Source organism: Phocoena sinus, chromosome 2 (assembly GCF_008692025.1).
Source record: "Phocoena sinus isolate mPhoSin1 chromosome 2, mPhoSin1.pri, whole genome shotgun sequence".
In the NCBI taxonomy this organism is placed as follows: Eukaryota; Metazoa; Chordata; class Mammalia; order Artiodactyla; family Phocoenidae; genus Phocoena; species Phocoena sinus.
The window spans coordinates 146,611,763-146,634,434 of NC_045764.1; the positions used below are offsets into that span (position 1 = coordinate 146,611,763).

The following is a 22,672-nucleotide window of genomic DNA, read 5'->3' on the forward strand; positions in this document are numbered from 1 at the left end:
CATCAATGGACAGATCATCCAGACTGAAAATCAGTAGGGAAACAAGGGCACACTTAGACCAGTAGAACACATATTCTTTTGAAGTGCACGTGGAACGTTCTCCAGGATAGATCACATGCTAGGCCACAAAACAAGTCTCGGTAAATTTAAGAAAGTTGAAATCATATCAAGCATCTTTTCTGACCACAACACTATGAGACTAGAAATCAACTACAAGAAAAATACTGCAAAAGACACAAACTCGTGGAGGCTAAAAATATGTTACTAAATAACCAATGAATTGCTGCACTAAAGGGAAGTTTATAGCAATACAACCTTACCTCAGGAAATAAGAAAAAATCTCAAACAACCCAACTTACACCTAAGGGAACTAGAAAAAGAAGAACAAACAAAACTCAAAGTTAGAAGGAAAGAAATCATAAAGATCAGAGCAGAAATACATGAAATAGAGACTAAAAAAAGAAAGAAAAGATCAATGAAACTAAGAGCTGGTTCTTTGTAAAGAGAAACAAAAATGATAAACTTTTAGCCAGACTCATCAAGAAAAAAAGAGAGAGAGCCCAAATCAGAAATGGAAAAGAAGTTATAACCACAGAAATACAAAGGATCATAAAAGATTACTGTGAACAACTATATGCCAATAATGAAGAACCTAGATGAAATGAACAAATTCTTAGAAATGTACGATCTCCCAAGACTAAACCAGGAAGAAACAGAAAATATGAACAGACAAATTACCAGTAATGAAAGTGATTACTGGTGAAAAAAGTGATCAGCAATTTTTTAAAACTCCCAAAAAACAAAGGTCCAGAACCAGACAGCTACACAGGTGAATGCTACCAAACATTTAGAGAAGAGTTAACACCTATCCTTCTCAAACTATTCCAAAAAATTGCAGAGGAAGGAACACTTCCAAACTCATTGTTTGAAACCAACATCACCTTGATATCCAAACAAGACAAAGATTATCAGAAAAAAATAAAATTAGAGGCCAATATCACTGATGAACATAGATGTAAAAATCTTTGACAAAACATTAGTAAACCAAACTCAACAGTACATCACAAAGATCTTACACCATGATCAAGTGGGATTTATCCCAGGAATGCAAGGATGGCTCAATACCCATAAATCTATAAATGTGATACATATTAACAAATTGAAAAATAAAAATCATATAATCATTTCAATAGATGCAGTAAAAGACTTTGACAAAATTCAACATCCATTTATGATAAAAACTCTCCAGAAAGTGGGTGGTATAGAGGGAACAAACCTCAACATCATAAAGGCCATATATGATAAGCCCACAGCTAACATCATACTCAATGGTCAAAAGCTGAAAGCATTTCATCTAAATCAGGAACAAGAAAAGGATGCACACACTTGCCACTTTTTATTCAACACAGTATTGGAAGTCCTAGCCACAGCAATCAGACAAGACAAAGAAATAAAAGGAATCCAAATTGGAAATGAAGAAGTAAAACTGTCACTGTTTGCAGATGGCATGATACTATATTTAGAAAATCCAAAAGAAGCTACCAAAAACTACTGGAGTTCATCAATGAGTTCAGTAAAGTTGCGGGATACAAAAGTAATACACAGAAATCTGTTGCATTTCTATATACTAACAACAAACTATCAGAAAGAGAAAATAAGGAAACAACTCCATTTTCAACCGCATCAAAAAGAATAAAATACCTAGGAATATACTTACCTAAGGAGGTAAAAGATCTGAACTCGGAACACTGACACTGATGAAAGAAATTGAAGATGACACAGATGGAAAGACATACTGCGTTCATAGGCCAGAAAAATTTATATTGGTAAAATGACCATACTACCCAAGGTTATCTATAGATTCAATGTACCTACTGAAATACCAATGGCATTTTTTCACAGAACTAAAACATATAATTTTAAATTTTGCATGGAAACACAAATGACCCTGAGAAGCCAAAACAATCTTGAGAAAGAAATGAGGTGGAGGTATCACACTCCCTGACTTTAGACCACACCACAAAGATACAGTAACCAAAACAGTATGGTACTAGCACAGAAAGAGACACACAGATCAAGGGAACAGAATACAGAGAAAGTCTAGAAATAAACCCATGCACTTATGGTCAATTAATTTACAACAAAGGAGGCAAGAATATACAATGAAGAAAAGACAGTCTCTTCAATAAGTGGTGCTGGGAAAACTGAACAGTTACATGTGAAAGAATGAAATTAAAACATTTTCTCAAACCATATACAAAAATAAACTTAAAATGCGTTAAAGATCTAAATGTAAGACCAGAAACCATAAAATTCTTAGAAAAAAACATAGGCAGAACACTCTTTGACATAAATCATAGATCTTTGGATCTGTCTTCTAAGAAAAACAAATAAAAGCAAAAATAAACAAATGGGACCTAATCAAACTTGTAAGCTTCTGCACAGCAAAGGAAACCATTGACAAAACAAAAAGACATCCTACTGAATGGGAGAAAATATTTGCAAATGATATGACCAATTAGGGGTTAGTGGGGAGAAAGTGGGGAGGGGCAAGATAGAAGGGTATTAAGAGGTACAAGCTACTATGTATAAAAAAAATAGGCTACAAGGATATAGCACAGGAAATATAGCCAATATTTTATAATAACTATAAATGGAGTATAATCTTTAAAAATTGTGAACCACTATGTTGTACATCTGAAACTTACATAATATTGTAAATCAACTATACCTTAATTAAAAAATATTTTTAAATGTGCCAAAGCCTTGAATAGACATTTCTCCAAAGATATGCAAATATTCTGCTTTAATTTTATAATTAATTTTATTAAAATATTTTATGTAAAAAAAAATACACAAATGACCAATAAGCACATAAAAAGATGGTCAACCTCACTAATTGTTAGGTGTGATTTTGTGATTTATAATAAGAAATATATATTTGGTCTTCTTCCTGGCACAGAACTCCTAAAACCCTTGGAATTTCCTGAGAGGAGAACCATAAAGGTGTCTTTTGTGATGTTAATGAGGTGACTTTTGGAAAGCCCCTATATCACCTAAAAATGGGAGCTGGTCACCAGAGGAACCAACCTTGTGATTAGAGGGTTTCAATCCCACCCCACCCCCACCTCTGGGGATGGAAAGGGGGCTGAAGTTGGGTTTGATCACCAATAGCCAATAATTTAATCAATCATATCCATGTAATGAAGCCTCCATAAAAACCTTGAAAGGACAAGGTTCTGAAAGCTTTCCGGAGGGTGAACATGTGGAGATTCGGAGAGAGTGGTGCACCCAGAAAGGGCACGGAGGCTCTGCACCCCTTCCCACATGTATTGCCAGATATCTGTACATCACTGTATGTAGCAGCATTATTTTTAAAAAAAATATTTATCTATTCGTTTGGCTGTGCTGCATCTTAGTTGTGGGAGGTGGGATCTTCATTGCTGTGTGCGAGATCTTTAGTTGCAGCACAAGGGTTCTTTAGTTGCGGCATGCAGGCTCCTTTAGTTGTGGCATGCGGGACCTAGTTCCCTGACCAGGGATAGAACCCGGGCCCCCTACGTTGGGAGCGCATAGTCTTAACCACTGGACCACCAGGGAAGTCCCTGTAGTAGCATTATTTACAATAGTGAAAAGGTGGAAGCAACTCAAGTGTCCATGGACTGAGGAATGAATAAACAGAATGTGTGTGTGCACACATATATACATACAACAAAATATTATTTAACCTCAAAAAGGAAATTCTGACACATGCTAGAATATGGATGAACCTTGAAGACCTTATGCTAAGTGAAATAAGCCAAAAAACCAAATACTGTATGATTCCAGTTATATGAGATACCTACAGCAGTCAAATTCATCAGGACATCAGTAGAATGGTGGTTGCCAGGGGCTGGAGGAAGGGGAAAAAAGGGAGTGTTTAATGAACAGAGTTTCAGTTTGGAACGATGAAGAAGTTCTGGAGATGGATGGTGATGATAGCTGTACAACAGTGTGAATGTAGTTAATGTCACTGAATTGTATACTTAAAGTGCTTAAAATGGTAAATTTTATGTTTTTTATATTTTACCACAATTTTTTGAAAGGTATACAGATTGAAGATAAAACTCTTTTTATTCCCAGATGACACTGATCATGGATGTAGAAATTCCTAAGCAACGCACAAAAAAGCTACCAGAACTAATTACTGAAGTTAGTAAAGTAACAGGATACAAGGTCTATATACTAGAGACAAACAAATGGAAATTAAAATTTTTTAAACATCTTTTACAACAGCATCAAAAAAATACATTATGCTTAGGGGTAACTTTAACAAAACATGTATAAGACCTGTACTCTGAAAGCTCATAACTTTACTCTGAGATATTAAAGAAAACCTAAATAAAAGGAGGAATATAACAAGTCGGTGGTTCTGAATATTCGATATTGCTAAATTGCTAAATTGTCAATTCTCCCCCAATTGATTTATAGATCAATCCCAACCAAATGGACTATACTCCTGAATGTGAAGTGTAAAATAATAAAGCTTGTAGATAATCACAGAGGAGTATATCTTCATAACCTCAATGTAGGGAAAAACCTCAGACAAGACACAAAAAAGCATTAACGATAAAGGAGAAGACTGACAAACTGAGCTACATTAAAATTAAGAACTTCTGATCATTTTTAGGTCACCATTAAAGGGTAAAAAGGCAAGCCAGAGTGGAGAGAAGATACATTTAAACACAATACATGTAACCAACAAAGGATTCTTATCCAAACATACAAAGGACTCTTCTTACTCTATAAGACAAACACAGACAAAACAGTAGAAAAATGTGCAAAAGACACACTGTACAAAAACGGATATTCAAGTCGCCAACAATCACAGGAAAAATTGCTTAACCTTATCAGGTCACCAGGAAATACAAATTTCAGCCTCAACAAGATACCACTGTATACCCATCAGAATGACTAAAATTTTCTTTCGTTGACAGTATCAAGGGTCAACAAAGGTGTGGACAATAGGAACTCTCACACACTGCTGGTGGGAGTATAAACTGGAAAATAAAACAACAGAAATTTATTACCTCAAAGTTCTGAAGGCTAGAAGTCCAAAATCAAGGTATGTGCAGGGCCATGTTCCCCCTGAAACCTACAGGGGAATCCTTCCTTGCCTCTTCCTTGCTTTTGGTAATTTGGTGTCAATCTTTGGTGTTTTTAAGCTTGTAGATGCAACACTCCAATATTCTATCTTCACATGGTGTCTCCCTTTGTCTCTTCATGTGGCATTCTTTTTATAAGGTCACCAGTCACATCAGATTAGGGTCTCAGCCTACTCTAGCAAGACCTCATCTTAACTAATAACATCTGAAATGACCCTATTCCCAAATAACGTCACATTCTGAGGTACTGGGAGTTAGGACCTCAACATTTTGGGGGTGGAGAGGGGGGCTGAGATGACACAATTCAGCCTATAATATACACCAAAAAGAATATTCATAAATGCAATTTTTCACAATAGCCCCAAACTATAAACAATCCAAATGTCCATCACCATTAGAATGGATTTTTAAAAATTGTAGTACATGCATATAAAGGAATACTGTACAGAAATGAAAAAAAAGAACTACAATAACATGAAACAACTATGATAAATGTCACAAACATAGTATTGAACAAAATAAGTCATAAATGAAATACACATACTAAATCTATTCATACTAAAAATAAAAAATAAAAAATAAAAAATAAAAATTTATTTAGGGATGCAAGGTGATGTGGTAAAAATGTAAAGAAAATAAGTGATTACCATAAAACAGGATAAGTGTGACCTCTAATCAGGACAAACACTGTGATTAGGAGGGGACATAAAGGAGCTTCTGGGGTACAGGCAATGTTCAATTTCTTTACCTGCATGGTAAGTTACACAGGTACAATGAACTGTACTATTATTTTGTGTACTTTTCTGTTAACTGATATTTTAAAATAACGTAAGTGAAAGAAAAAGGAGCTTTGCTGGAAATAAAAAGTTGAAAAAATACTAGAGTTAATATCTTTATGTCAAAGTTCATGCTTAAGTGGAAAGTAAGCAAAGTGCAAAAGTTCATATAATATGTTGCCTTTTGTGTTAGAAGGGGTAATAAGAAAACATCTACTCATTTGTGCAGCAGAAACACAGTAAAGGTAAACTAGAGACTAATTAGGTTCATTTCTGTGAGAGGGGCAGATAGGTATAAGGTGGAAAAGATAGAAGCAATGAGGAAGGCGTATGATACTTAGAATCTCTTTTGGACAGGTCTGACATTAAGAACTATGCTAATAACTCACACATCCCACAGTACAACAAAACAAAATAATCAATAACAATGAGGGGAAAAACTAAAATGGAATTCAAAACAGAAACAAATGAACTGGAACATCTGATAAATGAGTAGTGTAACCACACTGGGGAAAAAAAAAATTAACCCAAGTAATTTTTAAACACAGTATCTGAACTACATATCTACAAACTAAAGACAAAAAGAAGTCTAAGTAAATACTGAATTCCAATTAAGAGGTTTCTTTTTTTGCAGAGGTATAGGTTAGCAATTCTAAAACAACTTTCTGTTATTCTAGGATTAAGCAAATAAGTACAAACATTGTGTATAACAAGAAACAGCTCTAATCAATGTGGAAGAAAGTTACAAATGTGAAAGAGAACAGAGTGAACCCTGTGATGAATAAACTGGAATTGGTGTTATCAGTGTGAATTGGTTCCTTTTAATATATATAGAATAGGGCTTCCCTGGTGGCGCAGTGGTTGAGAGTCCGCCTGCCAATGCAGGGGACACGGGTTTGTGCCCCGGTCCAGGAAGAGCCCACATGCTGCAGAGCGGCTGGGCCCGTGAGCCATGGCCGCTGAGCCTGCGCGTCCGGAGCCTGTGCTCCGCGACGGGAGAGGCCACAACAGTGAGAGGCCCGCGTACCGCAAAAAAAAAAAAAAAAAAAAAATATATATATATATATATATATATATATAGAGAGAGAGAGAGAGAGAGAGAGAGAGAGAGTAGACAGATGGATATGTGTGTGGACATATGTGTATTCACTCATGTCACACACATATGTACATATCGATTTCTTTTTCTTTTTTCTTTGGCCACGCAGCATGCAAGATCTTAGTTCCCCAACCAGGGATAGAACCCATGCCCCCTGCAGTGGAAGCACAGAGTCTTAACCACTGGGCCGCCAGAGAAGTCCCAGTATATATCTATTTCTTAACTCTATCAGCTGAGAAAGCCCAGAAGCCATGACACCCCAGTAACAAATGAACACACCTTGCACACAGATCTTGATTTCCAAATATATTCTCCACCAAAAGGAACTAGGGGTCCTTAGAGAAATGGCTGACTCCAGGGTTGGAATGAGCCTGGGATATCTTATTGTGCCAAAACATAAAGAAAATCCTCAATGAATGACAAGGTCAGGTCAAAAGGACCTAAGAATCAGCTTGAAACGGTTCCCACTGGCCCAATCTGGGACAATTTGAGCATCAATATAAATTAATGAGAGTAAAGAAATATAACTCGTTGAATAAATAAGAATCCAAGAGTCTACAATGATATAAATAAATAAGCAGGGGGGGGTAAAGGAAAGCTCTTCTTTATAGCAGAAAGCCAACTAATAAACACAGAAGGAATGAAGGAATTAGAAAGAAAATCACCATTTGGCAACCATAATAGTAATAAATGATTTAGGCAAGAATTATCAGTGAATGCTACTGGATGGTAAAAGTTCTGAGCAATAACAGGGTATTTACAGACCTCGAACTACTTCCCCCCACAAATTACCTATAAATTAGAAAAAGAAAAATTCTAACTTTATAGTGGAGTAACCTGACAAACACTACCTTAACCAAGTGATCAAAGTTAACATCACCAGAAATGGGACAAATTGACGGCACGTGCCTCCATGAGCGTCTTTTCCATGGTATTCCTAACAAAAGTGTATTTTTGCAATTAATATGTTAATTCAGAGTAATAGATTCCAATTGTTGAATCATTCTCGTAATCCTGGAATAAACAATGCTTGGAATGTGAAAAAAAATGTTTTTAAGTGCATGAGGTGAATTTAATTATGAAAATATATCAAACAAACCCAAATTAAGAGACACTCAACAAAATAACTGGCCTAAACTCTTTAAATATCAAGTCATGAAAAACATGGAAGATTAAAGAACTGTTCCAGATTAAAGGAGACTAAAGAGATATGACAACTAAATCTAATGCACAATTCAGGATATTCTTTTGCTGTAAATGACATTCTTGGCATCACTAGCAAGATCTGAATAAGACCTACAGATTAGATAATGGTATCATACCGGTTTAATTCTGATAATTTTACCAAGGCTATGTAAAAGAATGTCCTTGATTTTAGGAAATGCACACTAAAGTTCTTAGGGAAAACGGGCATCACGATTGCAACCGACTCTCAATCCAAAATAGAAGGTGTATATATGTGTGTATTATATGTATACGTACACACACACACACACACACACACATACACAGAGAGGAGAGAGAAACAGCAAATGACAACACGAGTTAGAGACAGGGAAAGAGAGACAGAGATTAAAGAATAAGACAAATATGGAAAACGTTAATATACAGGGAATTAGGGCAAAAGGTATATATAGAGGAATTCTCTGTACTACTCTGACAACTCTTCTGTAAGCCTGAAATTATGTCAAAATAAAAAAACTAAAAAGTCTTACACAATACAGAAAATCAGATACTTCATAAAAGTAAGAATCAAAGATGAGAAATTATTCAACCACTTAAAATAATGAAACACCATTTTTTTGCTACGTAATTGGCACTAAAAATGTAGGTGACAATACTGTCAGCGAGATTCTAGAGAACTTGGTACTTTCATATTTTGCTGTTAGAGTAATAACAGGTCTAAAAAAAAAAAGTACAGATTCTAATGATTCTATGGCTGGGACTCCATACTAAGGAGATAAATACTAAGTACTGAAAACTCATGATACGCTACAGCCTTATTTAAATAATGTAATCACTACAGCCTTAATGCAAATTGTAAATTGGTAAAAACTTAAGTACAACACAGGGAGAGTTTAAGAAAACAGATATAATCACTCATAGGAATTATTCAGTTAAAGTATAAATAGTCTATTAAAACTAAGTAAACATGGAATAGCGCAAACAGACCTAATATGATAAAGTAAAATTGTATGAACAGAATAATTATAAACTATAGTTTTAAAAATACCTACACACAGGGACTTCCCTGGTGGTCCAGTGGTTAAGACTCCATGCTTCCATGCCACAACATTGTTATAGTATCTGTAGGGTGGTGATATTGCTTAATGAGGTTGTTTTCCTTTTCTTTACCTTTCAAACTGTCAGTAACTTTACTATTTTAATACTGAGGAATATGCAACTAATAACAGAAAATAAGCTTAGCTACTATTTTAACATTAATCCTTTGTGTTTACAAAATGCATCTGGAAATATTTCAGAGGGAAAATAAGGGGGAAAACGTCATGATAAACTAGTTTATACAAATACCTTTATCTTATCTTTAAACATGTATCACAGTAAATATGTGAGGGAGGAAGCTGCTCAAGTCCAGTAGGGAAAAGGTTACAAAAGATACATTAAAAATATTCAGACTGAAAGCATAAGCATCCTTACATCCTTTCTCAAAGAACAAGCACATTCTATACAAATGATTGTGACAAAGAATTTTAAAGTTCCAGAGCCTGTCACAGTAACGAGGTAAAATGTGGACAAGAGGAGTCTTGCCAAGCGTCTCTCTCGTCCAATACTCACTGAAGTCTCATTCGTTTTTCAGGGGGGCCTTTAGTACCCACAGCCTGTTGAACGTTCTTTGTGGTCTCCTTCTCCTCAGATTTCACAGTTTCTGGTATAGGTTCTGCCTCTTTCTTTGTCTGATCCACTAGACATCAAAAGCAGATTTTTTTTGGAGGAGGAGGAGGGTGGAGGGATAAGACCAGTTTAGACAACAGTTAATGTGAATGGTTCAGACTCTCAAATTAATTTAGAACTACTTATCTCAAGTTCTAAATTTAGCTATTTCATCAGGCAGATGTATAAGAACCAGTTTACAAACCAAAAACCTGATAATACAAGCAAATTATGATACTAGACAAAAACACATGACATTTAAATAAGACATTATGCATAAAAAAGATACATAATTATTCTATGCCAGGTCAATGGACAGTCCAATACCTATTCTCAATGATGAAACAGAAGGCCTTTTCTCAAACTTTTGACAACCTAGAGTCACCTCAGCTTCTCCACACACCCTCAATACCTGTTCATCCCACTCTAATGCATCTTTCAAATACTAATATCACTACCACAAAAGCACCACCTTTTGGCAATCAGCAGATCAAAGGTTAGGAGTAACAAACTGGCATTAGAGTCTAAAAGGACAAAATGATCATAATTCACCTCACATGTTATGATTGTTACTGAGTTAAACAGGCTGTTTGGTCTTATTTCAAGTTTGATAAGAATTATCAGATGAACCATACCTGGGACAGGCTTTTCTCCAGACTTTTGCTGTAATTAAAAAAAAAAAAAAAAAAAAAAGTGGGGAAGAGGGGTGAAGGAAGAGGAAGAAGAAAACAGGGCAGGTTAGCAAAGCTTTTTGCTTCTTGACGTCATAATTTTCATTAAAATTACACCTGCATGCGAATTATATTATAAATGACTTCATGAAGAGAAACTACTATCCATGTACCATAAAAAAGTAAATTTATCATTTTCTACTCCTTATTCCTGTTCCAGAAAAGACACAAATCTAAAACTAGAACAAAAGAGCCAAACATAAAAAAACCCTTGAACATCAACAAAGCCCTTTGCCTCTGCACCGAGGCTACAATGCTTTATAAAAAGTTGCTAAGGAGAATCCAATGAGAGGGAATAATGGAGCCTTTCAAGACTCCAGAGGCTTACTTGCACAGGGGATATGAGCTATAAGTAAGTAGAATGAAATTTGGATGTCTGACTTTTAAAGTTGGCAGGTATGGAACGTAAAGAAAAAGAGGTATTTTTCTATGAATATAAGGCTTCTGTTGAGTGTACTATTAGAAATCAAACTGCAGGAAAAAATGATGGGGGCACTAGGAGTCAGGAACAAGGTCAGATCCTTCATTCGGCACAGCAATTCTTTTACTTCAGTGGGCCCTGTCATCTCCCTGTTCTCGCTACCCAAGTTAAATGCTTTAAAACACTTTCCTCCTCCTCTCCCTCCTTCTTCCTCCTCAAGGCTCACAACCTACCCCTCACCCTCAGCCAATAAGGGTGTCAGTGCCCCAAGTTCTCTCCCATCTATCTACCTCCAAACTTATTACACCTTTATATACAGACATATATACATAAAAAATACCTCTCTATACTTCCCTGTCATCTCAGAATAAAAGGGTTCTCTTTATTTTTATAAAGTTTAATGCCTCCATTTGTTTTCTGAATTTCTTTCTGAACTTACATGCCCTCCTTAAGCTTCTTATCTATTCCTATGACTAGAGACTACACAATTTTCTGATGTCACATGATCCAGATTCATGCTACAAACTGCCTACTAGCCCACTCCAACTACAAGTTCTGGGAACCATTACATTTAATAAGACCAAAACTGAGCTTCCCATTATTACCCATTGTACAGAAAAGGTTAACATAGAAGGTCTGAGCTACTATCCTTAGAAGCGCCGGGCTGCAAGGTTGGCCTTTGGCTGGTATCTGGAAATTTGGATTTCAGGAGTGTTCCCACCATTTTGTAACTGATAATGGCAGTTCATTACGCCTAGACTGTTTGTATAAAAAATGTTGTTTTTGCTGAATACCTGCCTTCCTTCAAAGAATGTGGAATTTTGGTATGCGCTAGATAGAAAGTACCTACCTGAAAAACCTCCCCCCAAAACGTGGGCACCAAGTCTCTAATGGACTTCCTTAGGCAGAAATATCACTGACATGTTGCTGCATTTTCACTGTTGAGGCAAGAGTGTACTCTGTATGACTCTTCATGGGAAGAAGAGAGTGTAAGGAAGCCTGCAGATGGATTCCTCCAGACTCCACTAATGCCTTTTTTCCATATATCTGGCTGTATAGCCCTACTATGTCACTGTAATAAATCCTGTGAGTCCTTCAAGCAAATCTCCAAACATGGGGGTGGTCATGGGAATCCCCAACACAACGACATTATTACCTGTTTTATGAACATACTAGGACTTAAACATGTCTAAAGTAATTTGAGGGAACAAATAATTTTTCCTTACTTTAAAACAGGAGAGGAAATAGATGGTGTAACATTGAGGAATGAGAAATCGAGAGGGGATATTCTTATACTGCTAGCACTGAACCACTTGAACTATACTGGACACTGGACCATATCCAGACATTGAAATAATGTCATTACCTAATTAGTGCACACTGTCTAATCTTTTCTAGTGAACACTGTCACACAAACTAGTAGGATGTGGTTTAAGATGGGAAAATAGAACGGAGGTGGCCTTTCTGACAGAATTTATCAGGTAACTTTGGAATAAACCTAACTGAAGCAATATCCTATGGGGTCCCAGCAGCTTCTGAAAACAGCACTGAAAGGACATTGACAATAAAAGGCACTGACGGCCTGAACTCCTATCACATCAGCTTTGGTGTAACTTTCAGTAGTAACAAAAGTTAAAATATGGAAAAAGGAGCTTCAAGGAAAAATGCAGGACTTCTCCAATATTCTCTTGAGCACCCCCATAAAGGGGCAACATCCCTCGGATCCAGAAGTCCTAAGCTACAAATGGTTCTGGGAGACAAAATGGGTAAACAGGAGCTCACAGAAGGCTTCAAGGAGAGCAAGAATCTATTTTCTTCTCCAGATCTGAAGAGAAATGCTATGGGTTGGAGAAACAAAGAGATTATTACAAGTTCTAGAGAACTTTGATTATTAAAAGTTCTCCTAGGTCTGCTACACAGAGTTGACATACTCTCTCTCTTTGTGAGTTGGCTTTTGGCCCCTGGATGGTTAAAAGAAGGTGAGGTTCTGGAAAATGACAACTTAAGGGTGACTATGGCTAAACCTTTACAAGAAAAATGTAAAAACTCATGGAAATGATATGTAGTCTGCAACCTGCTTAAAATAATTGGGAGGAAATAGGGGAAGAAGAGAGAAAACAAGATTGGCCACGCCTGATAACTGTTGAAGCAGGGTAATATCAATAGGTACATGGGGGCTTCATTTTTTATTATTCCCTCTATTTTTATATGCGTTTCTAAATTTCCACAACTTTCTACAAAGTGAAGTTTTTTTGTTTTAAGATTCAAGAGAGTCTTTGAGCTTTCTACAGTGTCCAGCCTAGCTCACCAGGATAGAACAGTACATGGAATTCAAGTCAGGACCCCCTAGCCAGAGAAAAAGGAACTGTCAGTCAGCTGGAGTACCACAGAACCCAAACACAGTAGTAAGCTACTGAATGTTCTGGAGGTTGGCTAATGAAAATAGAACCCCTAACAACTATATTTACCCCAAATCTGTTTCTTTTCCTATATTCTGAATTTGGGTTCAACACCAAGTTGATTCTAATCCTAGGCCTGAAAACTTAGAATCATCCATAATGCCAATCTCTCCATATCCAACCACCAAATTTAGGCAATGCTAAATCTGAAATATATCTTGAATCTGTTTCCTCTCTATCTATGGCCACAGAATTAATTCAGGCTTTCCATAATCTAACTTCCTTGACTCCAAACATCACATTTTTTTTAACATCTTTATTAGAGTATAATTGCTTTACAATGGTGTGTTAGGTTCTGCTTTATAACAAAGTGAATCAGTTATACATATACATATATCCCCATATCTCTTCCCTCTTGCCTCTCCCTCCCTCCCTCCCACCCTCCCTATCCCGCCCCTCTAGGTGGTCACAAAGTACCGAGCTGATCTCCCTGTGCCATGCAGCTACTTCCCACTAGCTATCTATTTTATATTTGGTAGTGTATATATGTCCATGCCACTCTCTTACTTCTTCCCAGCTTACCCTTCCCCCTCCCCGTGTCCTCAAGTCCATTCTCTAGTAGGTCTGCATCTTTATTCCCGACTTGCCCCTAGGTTCTTCATGACCATTTTTTTGTTTTGTTTTTTAGATTCCATATATATGTGTTAGCATACGGTATTTGTTTTTCTCTTTCTGACTTACTTCATTCTGTATGACAGACTCTAGGTCCATCCACCTCACTACAAATAACTCAGTTTCGTTTCTTTTTATGGCTGAGTAATATTCCACTGTATATATGTGCCACATATTCTTTATCTGTTCATCTGTCAATGGACACTTAGGTTGCTTCCAAGTCCTGGCTATTGTAAATAGAACTGCAATGAATATTGTGGTACATGACACATTTTCTTATGCATCTTCTATACCATGAATGGTTATCTTCCTAAAACAAACAAATAACTACATTATTTCGTTGCAACTGTTTTTAAACACTTAATGGGTCCCTACTACCATCATCAATAATTCACAGCTAGTCAGTGCTGAGGGTCAAGAAGATGAGGTAGAGGATATCTAAGTTTACTTCAAGAGAGGGTGTATTTGAAAAAGAATGTACAAAAATTACCACTGCTTTCATTTGTCTTTAGTGATGATAGTTATTGTTTTAATATTTCAAATAACATTTAATGTACCTGGAAACGTATGTTTACAGGAGTGGTACCAGGTTATGGATTTAAAATAGTGAATAAACACTGGACCACAGAACTAACCAAAACTCTTTTGTGGAGCATATACGATTCTTCTCAATATGACCTTAATAGAAACTTTAAGTCTCATATTTCAGTACTCCTCCCTTCACAAACACATAAGAGTAATAAAACTTCAGAGTATTTTCTGGTTCCTTTCTTTTTTTTTTACAGGTACACTGAGGTATAACTGATACATGAAAAATACCTGCACATATTTGATATACACAATTTCATGAGTTTGGACATATACATACACCTGTGATACCATCACCACAATCAAGGTAATAAACATATCCATCACCTCCAAAAGATCACTTCTGCTCCTTTCTTTTTTTTTTACAGGTACACTGAGGTATAACTGATGCATGAAAAATACCTGCACATATTTGATATACACAATTTCATGAGTTTGGACATATACATACACCTGTGATACCATCACCACAATCAAGGTAATAAACATATCCATCACCTCCAAAAGATCTCTTCTGCTCCTTTAGTTTGGGGTTTGTGTGCGTGTGTGTGTTAAGAACACTCAATATGAGATCTACCCTCTTACCAAGTTTTTAAGTGCACAACACCATATTGTTAACTGTAAGCAGTATGTTTACAGCAGATCTCTACAACTTATTCATCTTATATAACTGTAATTTTATAGCCTTTTTAGAACTCCCTATTTTCCCCTTCTTCCATCCTCTGGCAACCACTATAATATTTTCTGTATCTGACTATTTTAGATACCTCATGTAAGTGAAATCATATAATATTCATCCTTCTGTGACTGACTTATCTCAATTAGCACAATATCTTCCAGATTCTTCCATGACACCACAAATGGTACAATTTCCTTCTTTTTTAAGGCTGAATAATATTAAACTATATATATATCCCATAGTTTCTTTATCCATTCATCTGTTGATGGACATTAGGGCTATATCCATACCTTGGCTATTGTGGATAATGCTAAATATTCACAAAACTAATAAATGTGGGAATACAGATAGCTCAGGTTTCAAACTATATTACAAAGCTACAGTAATCAAAACAGTATGGTATTGGCATAAAAACAGACATAAATCAATGGAACAAAATAGAGAGTCCAGAAATAAACCCATGCATATATGGTCAATTAATTTACACAACACAAAAAAATTAACTAAAAATGGATTTAAGACTGGAATGTAAGATCTGAAACCATAAAACTCCCAGAAGAAAACATAGGCAGTAAGCTCCTTGACATCAGTCTTGGTGATGAGTTTTTGGGTTTGACGTGAAAAGCAAATGCACCAAAAGCAAAAATAAACAAGTGAGACTACAGCAAACCAAAAAGCTTCTGCACAGCAAAGTAAATCATCAACAAAATGAAAAGGCAACCTACAAAATGGAAGGAAATATTTGCAAATCGCATATCTGATAAGAAGTTAATATCCAAAATATATAAAGAACTCATATATCTCAACAGTGAAAAAACAAACAATTCAATTAAAAAATGGGCAGAGGACCTGAATAGATATTTTTCCAAAGAAGACATACAGATGGCCAACAGGTACATGAAAAGGTGCTCAACATCACTAATCATCAGGGAAATGCATATCAAAACCACAATGAGATATCACTTCACAGTTGTTATAATGGTTACCATTGAAAAGACAAGAAGTAACAAGTGTTGGTGAGGGTGTAAAAAAAAGGGAACACTTGTGTACTGTTGGTGGCAATACAAATTGGTGCAGCCAATATGGAAAACAGTACAGAGGTTCCCCAAAAAATTAAAAACAGAAATACCATATGATCTAGCAATCCCACTTTTGGGTATATATTTGAAGGGAATGAATACAGGATCTCGAACGGACACCTGCATTCCCACATTCACTGCGGCATTATCCACAATAGCCAAGGTATGGAAACAACCTACATGTCTGTCAACAGAATGGGTAAAGAAGATGTGAGATATATATATGTGTGTGTGAGAGAGAGACATATGTGATACACACACACACACACACACACACACACACACGTGCACACATATACAGGAATATTGTTTAGCCATGAGAAAGAAGGATATCCTGCCATTTGTGAGAGCATGAACCTGGAGAGCATTATACTAAGTGGAGTCAGACAGGCAAATATGATATATCACATCACTTATATATGGAATCTAAAATGTTCAAACTCCTACAGAGAGTACAGCGGTGCCTGCCAGCGGCTGAGGGGGTGGGGGAAATGGGGAGATGTTGGTGAAAGGTATAAGATGAAATAAGTTCTGGAAATCTAATACACAACATGGTGATTATAGTTAGTAACACTCTATTATATATTTGAAAGTTGCTAAGAGAGTAAAACTTAAATGAACTCACCATAAAAAAGAACAGTAATTATGCGACATGACAGAGATGTTCGCTAATGCTATGGCGGTAATCATTTTGCAGTATATAAGTGTATCAAATCAACAGGTTGTACACCTTAAACTTACACAATGTTATTACACCAATTATATCTCAATAAAGCTGATAACAAAAAGTTTATCCCTAAGTATGTTTTTGATGCTATTGTAAGTGGGATTTTCTTGATATCCTTTACTGATAGTTGTTAGTATACAGAAGTGCAACTGATTTTTGTGTGTTGATTTTGTATCCTGCAATTTCACTGAATTCATGTATTAGTTATAACAGTTTTTTAATGGAGTCTTTGGGTTTGCTATGTATAAGATCATATCATCTGCAAACAGACAATTTTACTTCTTTTCCCATTTGGATCCCTTTTACTGCCTAATTTCTCTGGCTAGGTCTCCCAGCACTATGCTGAATAGAAGCGTGAAGGGTGGATATCCTTGTCTTGTTCCTGATCTTAGAGAAAAAGCTTTGTTCTTCACCACTGAATATGATAGCCGTGGGTTTGTTATACATGGCTTTTTTGATGTTGAGGTACATTCCTTTTACACCTAGTTTGTTGTTTTTACCATAAAAAGATGTTGAATTTTCCCAAATGCTTTTTCTGCATCTATTGAGATGATCATGTGATTTTTATCCTTCATCCTGATAATGTAGTGTATCATACCGACTGATTTTGGTATGTCGAACCATCTCTGCACCCCAGGGATAAATCCCACTTGATCATGATATATGATCCTCTTAATGGGCTATTGCATTTGATTTGCTAGTATTTCATTGAGAATTTTTGCATCTATTTTTATTGGACTGTAGTTTTCTTGTCTTGTAGTGGCTTTTGGTCGTTGGTATCAGAGTAATGCTGGCCTCATAAAATGAATTTGGAAGTGTTCCCTCCTCTTTAATTTTTTGGAAGAGTTTGAGAAGGATTGGTGTTAATTCTCTTTAAATGTTTGGTAGAATTCACCCATGAAGTCATCTGTTCCTAGACATTTCTTTGGGAGGTTTGTGATTACTGATTCAGTCTCCTTATTCATTATTGGTCTGTTCAGATTTTCTATTTCTTCATGACTCAGTCTTGGTAGGTCATATGTTCTAGGAATTTCTTATAGGTTACCCAATTTCTTGGCATATAAACTGTTTATAGTAGTCTCTTATGATCATTTTACTTCTGTGGCATCATCAGTAGTAACATCTCTTCCATTTCTACTTTTATTTATTTGAGTCTCCTCTCTTTGTTAGTCTAGCTAAAAGTTGGTCAATTTCGTTTATCTTTTCAAAACACCAACCCTTAGTTTCCTTGCTTTTTTGTTGTTGTTGTTGTTGTTGTTTTTATTGAAGTATAGTTGATTTAAAATGTTGTGTTAGTTTCTGGTGTATCACTGATTCTTTTCTATTGTTTTTCTAGTCTCTATTTCATAATTTTTAATCTTTGTAATTTCTTTTCTTCTGCTAACTTATAAGTGGAAATTAAACAAAACACTCCTGAACAACCAGTAGGCCAAAGAAGGAATCAAAAGGGAAATCAGAAATTATCTGGAGAGAAATTAAAATGAAAATACATCATACCAAAACTTATGGGATGCAGGAAAAGAAGTACTAAGAGGGAAGTTTATAGCAATAAATCCTACATTAAAAAGAAGGAAAGATTGCAAACAACCTAACTTTACACTTCAAGAAACTAGACAAAGAACAAACAAACTGAGGGATTTTCTTGGTTTCTGAGTATGTCTTCATTGATCATCTTTCATGTTTTTGGTTTTGCATTTTCTGTTCCCATTTTCTAGATCAGCACTGCCCAAAATATAATGTGAGCCACAAATACAAGCTACATATGTAATTTAAATTTTTCTAGTAGTCACATTTTCAGAAAGAAACAGATGAATTTTATTATTTTTCACCAAATGTATCTAAAATAGTATCACTGACATATAATCAATATTTTTAACTATTAATGAAATATTTTATAAATTTTTTGTACTAAGTGCTTGAACCCAGTATGTATTTCACACATAACACAACTCAATTTGGACTAGCTGTGTTTCAAACGCACAATAGTCACATGTGCCTAGGGGCTACTGTACTGTGCAGTTCTAGGTGTTCTGCCACGAATGGCCAACCACACCTAACCTCTTACCCTCTGTAGTCACTACTCGTCATCTTACACACAGCTATAATTCATTTATTTATTTATTCAACAGACATTGTTTCATCTTCACGCGCGATTCATGAGATTTCTCTAAACTGGCTTTTTGGTCCTGAGTTCCAGCTGTGGCCTCTGCTCCCTTCACTACCACGTCACCATTCCAACAGTACACCTCATCCAGTAGAGTCAGGGAAGGGAGAAGGAAAGGCCTATTCTAAAGTCATCTCAGGGTGTGAAAAATCTCAGTCTAAAACAACCCTTGAAAATCTCTTAGATAGGCCCTCCACAGGAAAAACATGACCTTGTGTGTACACAGCCCTGTAAAGATAAGTAAGAGCTGAGGCAAACCGTAAGAATAACATGTTCACATATTCCATCTCACACTTACTTCTCTGCATAAGCTCATTTAGTACCACGGTATGTGGACCTGCTATTGCTATTGGAATGCCCAAGACAACATAATGGAATTCATATAGCTCCAATATATGTTATAAGTCTATTTATTATTACTCCTGCCTCCTCCATTTATCATGCCAAACCCTCCACATCAAATGTACTATTCTTTTTATTACAAAGTTTTTATTATTCTATCATTTAAGGACTTAAATACCCTCTACATCAGGGTGGAAGGCAGCACCTACAGTAAAAACAGCATGAGTTTCAAATTCTAGTTTTGTTATCATCTATGACACTTTCAGCAACCTTCTGAATGAGAATATTATTATATTCAGTCCTCATAGTTTACGAAGATTCAATTAAGGAATTAAACTTAAGCACACAGAACAGTACTAATTCCATTCCCTTTACCACCTCCTCCATTAAGTCCTTGAAAAACCTTTCTTTGATTCAGAGATCATTTTTTTAACTAACAAGGAAAATCAGTATTTTTAGGTCACATCTGAAACAGTCCTCTATTAAAAATAAATATGCCAGGAAAAAGTGTTGAATCAAAATTAACCACACGCATTCTCATTACCTGCACAAATCGGGGTGGAAATTTTTGTCTAAGGTCTAGGAGTAAAGCATCCACACGCTGTCTCTGGAAAATAGAGCTTGGTTCTTCTTTCCTTTTGACTTTAGGTTTGACTTTATCTATTAAAATATAAGGTCCAAATCAAAACATTGTCTAAACTACTTTGGTGCCTTATTATTTCACAAATCTTTGTCTGCCATGAATATATTCAAATTTCATTATTTTTAATGGCTGCTATTCCAAAGATAATCCCCCCAAATACGTTAAACATAGCATATACAGAGAAGCATTCAAACTCTCCCTCTGAAATGAGGTTAAAATTCTAACATTTAAAAAGCTGATATATCTTTTAAAGACATTTCAGTTTTAGCATGTAAACATGGATAAACATCGTTCTTATGTTTCCATAATTACTTAATTATGAAAAACTTTAAGGCTAAATTTTCCATAATTACCTAAGTCACATTCAGATTATTGGTTTGAAATTATCATGTGTATATTTTAAGTGTATTAAATGGACTTTTCATGCAAAACCTAATAGGTACAAATGGAAAATGCAACTTTTATAAACTCAAGTAACCATACTCAATTATGAAGACTATAATCCACTGAAAAAAACAGGACAAACCAAACAACAGAAGATCATAAAGACAAGAGAGAAAAGAACTTGCAAGAAAAATTATGAAGCTAATCACGTGTGGGATTTTCCCTGGGAGGGGAGTGTGCTGGTGGACTGTCTATAAAGAAAGGGCTCCAGTTAAGTTTTACTCCAAACATTTCATTAGGGTAGGGGCAAAGAGCTCTTGGGAGAAGTTTATTCAACTGATGCAAACTTTCCTAAGTCAAATGTTGTTGCCGGGACCTACTATTACGAATAAATATAACTGTATCTCAAAGACCATTCATTCCACGGGTCTGAATTTTATTTAAAGGCTACCTTTTCCATAGTAATTCATTCTAAGTTTTTATTTCTCTAGAAAGAAATGCAGAATATAGGTATACTGCTATAGATACATTTCTAGAAGTACTTTTATTAGTAAAATATGGTACAGAACAAGTAGCAGATTAGCAGCTATGGCAACTAGAGGACCTGGCATCATGACAGGTGGTAACATAGAAAAATCAGAAAACAGACTGTTCATCTGGAGATAGGGCTTTAAGAGCATCTCCCCTATTTCAAAAACTTGGAAGACTTGGGTTCCAGATTTCAAGATGACTCAACAGTTTGGTAAGCAGGAAATATCATCATTACTCATTCCTCATCACTGATTTCCCCTACATGTCCTAAATATTTTAAAACCTTGTATCAACTTATCAAAGATTATCATGTACCAAAGAGGTTAAAATTTGTACCTGTTCCTATGGGAATGCTATTACTACCACATCTAGTTACATGAATCATAGCTCTGACAATGTCATCATCCTATGAAACCTTCCCATGGAGAAGTAAAACACAGCTAGAAATCATCAATAGCCATTTTCCAAAAGAAAGCAGCTTCATTCTCTGAGTAACAAAAAGTGTTTTAGGAGGGTCTCAGTGTCCCACCTACCTTGCTCTTCATGATCTTTGAAGTGCCACCAATACCCTTTGGAAGGATGATATCGACAGTATGACATAGCTTCATCAAAAGCTGACTGAATGCCATGTACCACAGTAAGCTTATAAAAAGAAAACAAATTCTGAATTTCTCATCAATCATCCAAAATTTACAAAGTGAACACAAAATATTACATATGCAAAGACAGTAATTCTGCTTTTCAGAACCTGAATCACTATGTATCTAGGGGTGGTATATACTTTGAACATGGAGTTGGCCCACAGGAACCAATGCTTAAGATATTCTAATAGTCAACACTTTATACCAACGTACACAAGGGAGAGGAGTTCCTGTTTAATTCTCAGTAGCAAGGTAGTTCAGTTAGAAGTTTTCTTTAATGTTTAAAGTATGTAAAGACACTCACCACTCTAGAGTTTATAACTGATCCCAAGTCTGGTGCCTGATAGATCACTCCGGCAATAATATAGTAATCAGCCAGTGGGATAACTGAAGCAGCGAGAAAAAAAAAGTTTATCAATATAGCTATGCACACAAACTGCTAAATATATTTCCATAAAAAGAACAACTAAAGTTTAACATTTTCCCATACTAAAGCTTAAGGTAGGGTTTGGCAATTCCTGTTTTTGTAAATAAAGTTATATAGGAAAATAACCACACTCATTCATTTGCGTTATTATCTAAGGCTGCTATGGCACTAGTTGAATAGTTGTCTCAGAGACCATGAGGCTCCAAAGCCTAAAATATTTAGTCTCTGGACCTTCATAGAAAAAGTTTGCTAAAAACAAGTTTACCCTAAGAGCAGTGCTTCTTAAACTTTAACGTGCATTTGAATCACCTGAGTATCTTGTTAAAATCAGAT

The 22,672-nt window shown here is 35.8% G+C and overlaps 1 protein-coding gene across 5 annotated transcripts in view; it reads right to left on the reverse strand.

Annotated features, from left to right (window-relative positions):
• The window catches only part of MED6 (mediator complex subunit 6), a 94,651-nt gene that overhangs the window by 66,379 nt on the left and 5,600 nt on the right, over positions 1 to 22,672 (reverse strand). For 2 of the 5 annotated variants that reach the window (XM_032622017.1, XM_032622020.1), the window contains 6 exons: positions 22,217 to 22,299; positions 21,805 to 21,913; positions 20,258 to 20,373; positions 10,547 to 10,574; positions 9,816 to 9,942; positions 6,946 to 9,326 (listed from right to left, as the gene is read on the reverse strand). In XM_032622017.1, coding sequence (XP_032477908.1) covers positions 9,137 to 9,326; positions 9,816 to 9,942; positions 10,547 to 10,574; positions 20,258 to 20,373; positions 21,805 to 21,913; positions 22,217 to 22,299 — 653 coding nt within the window. In that variant the 3' untranslated portion in view covers positions 6,946 to 9,136. The other 3 variants (XM_032622018.1, XM_032622019.1, XM_032622021.1) reach the window with 3 other exon arrangements.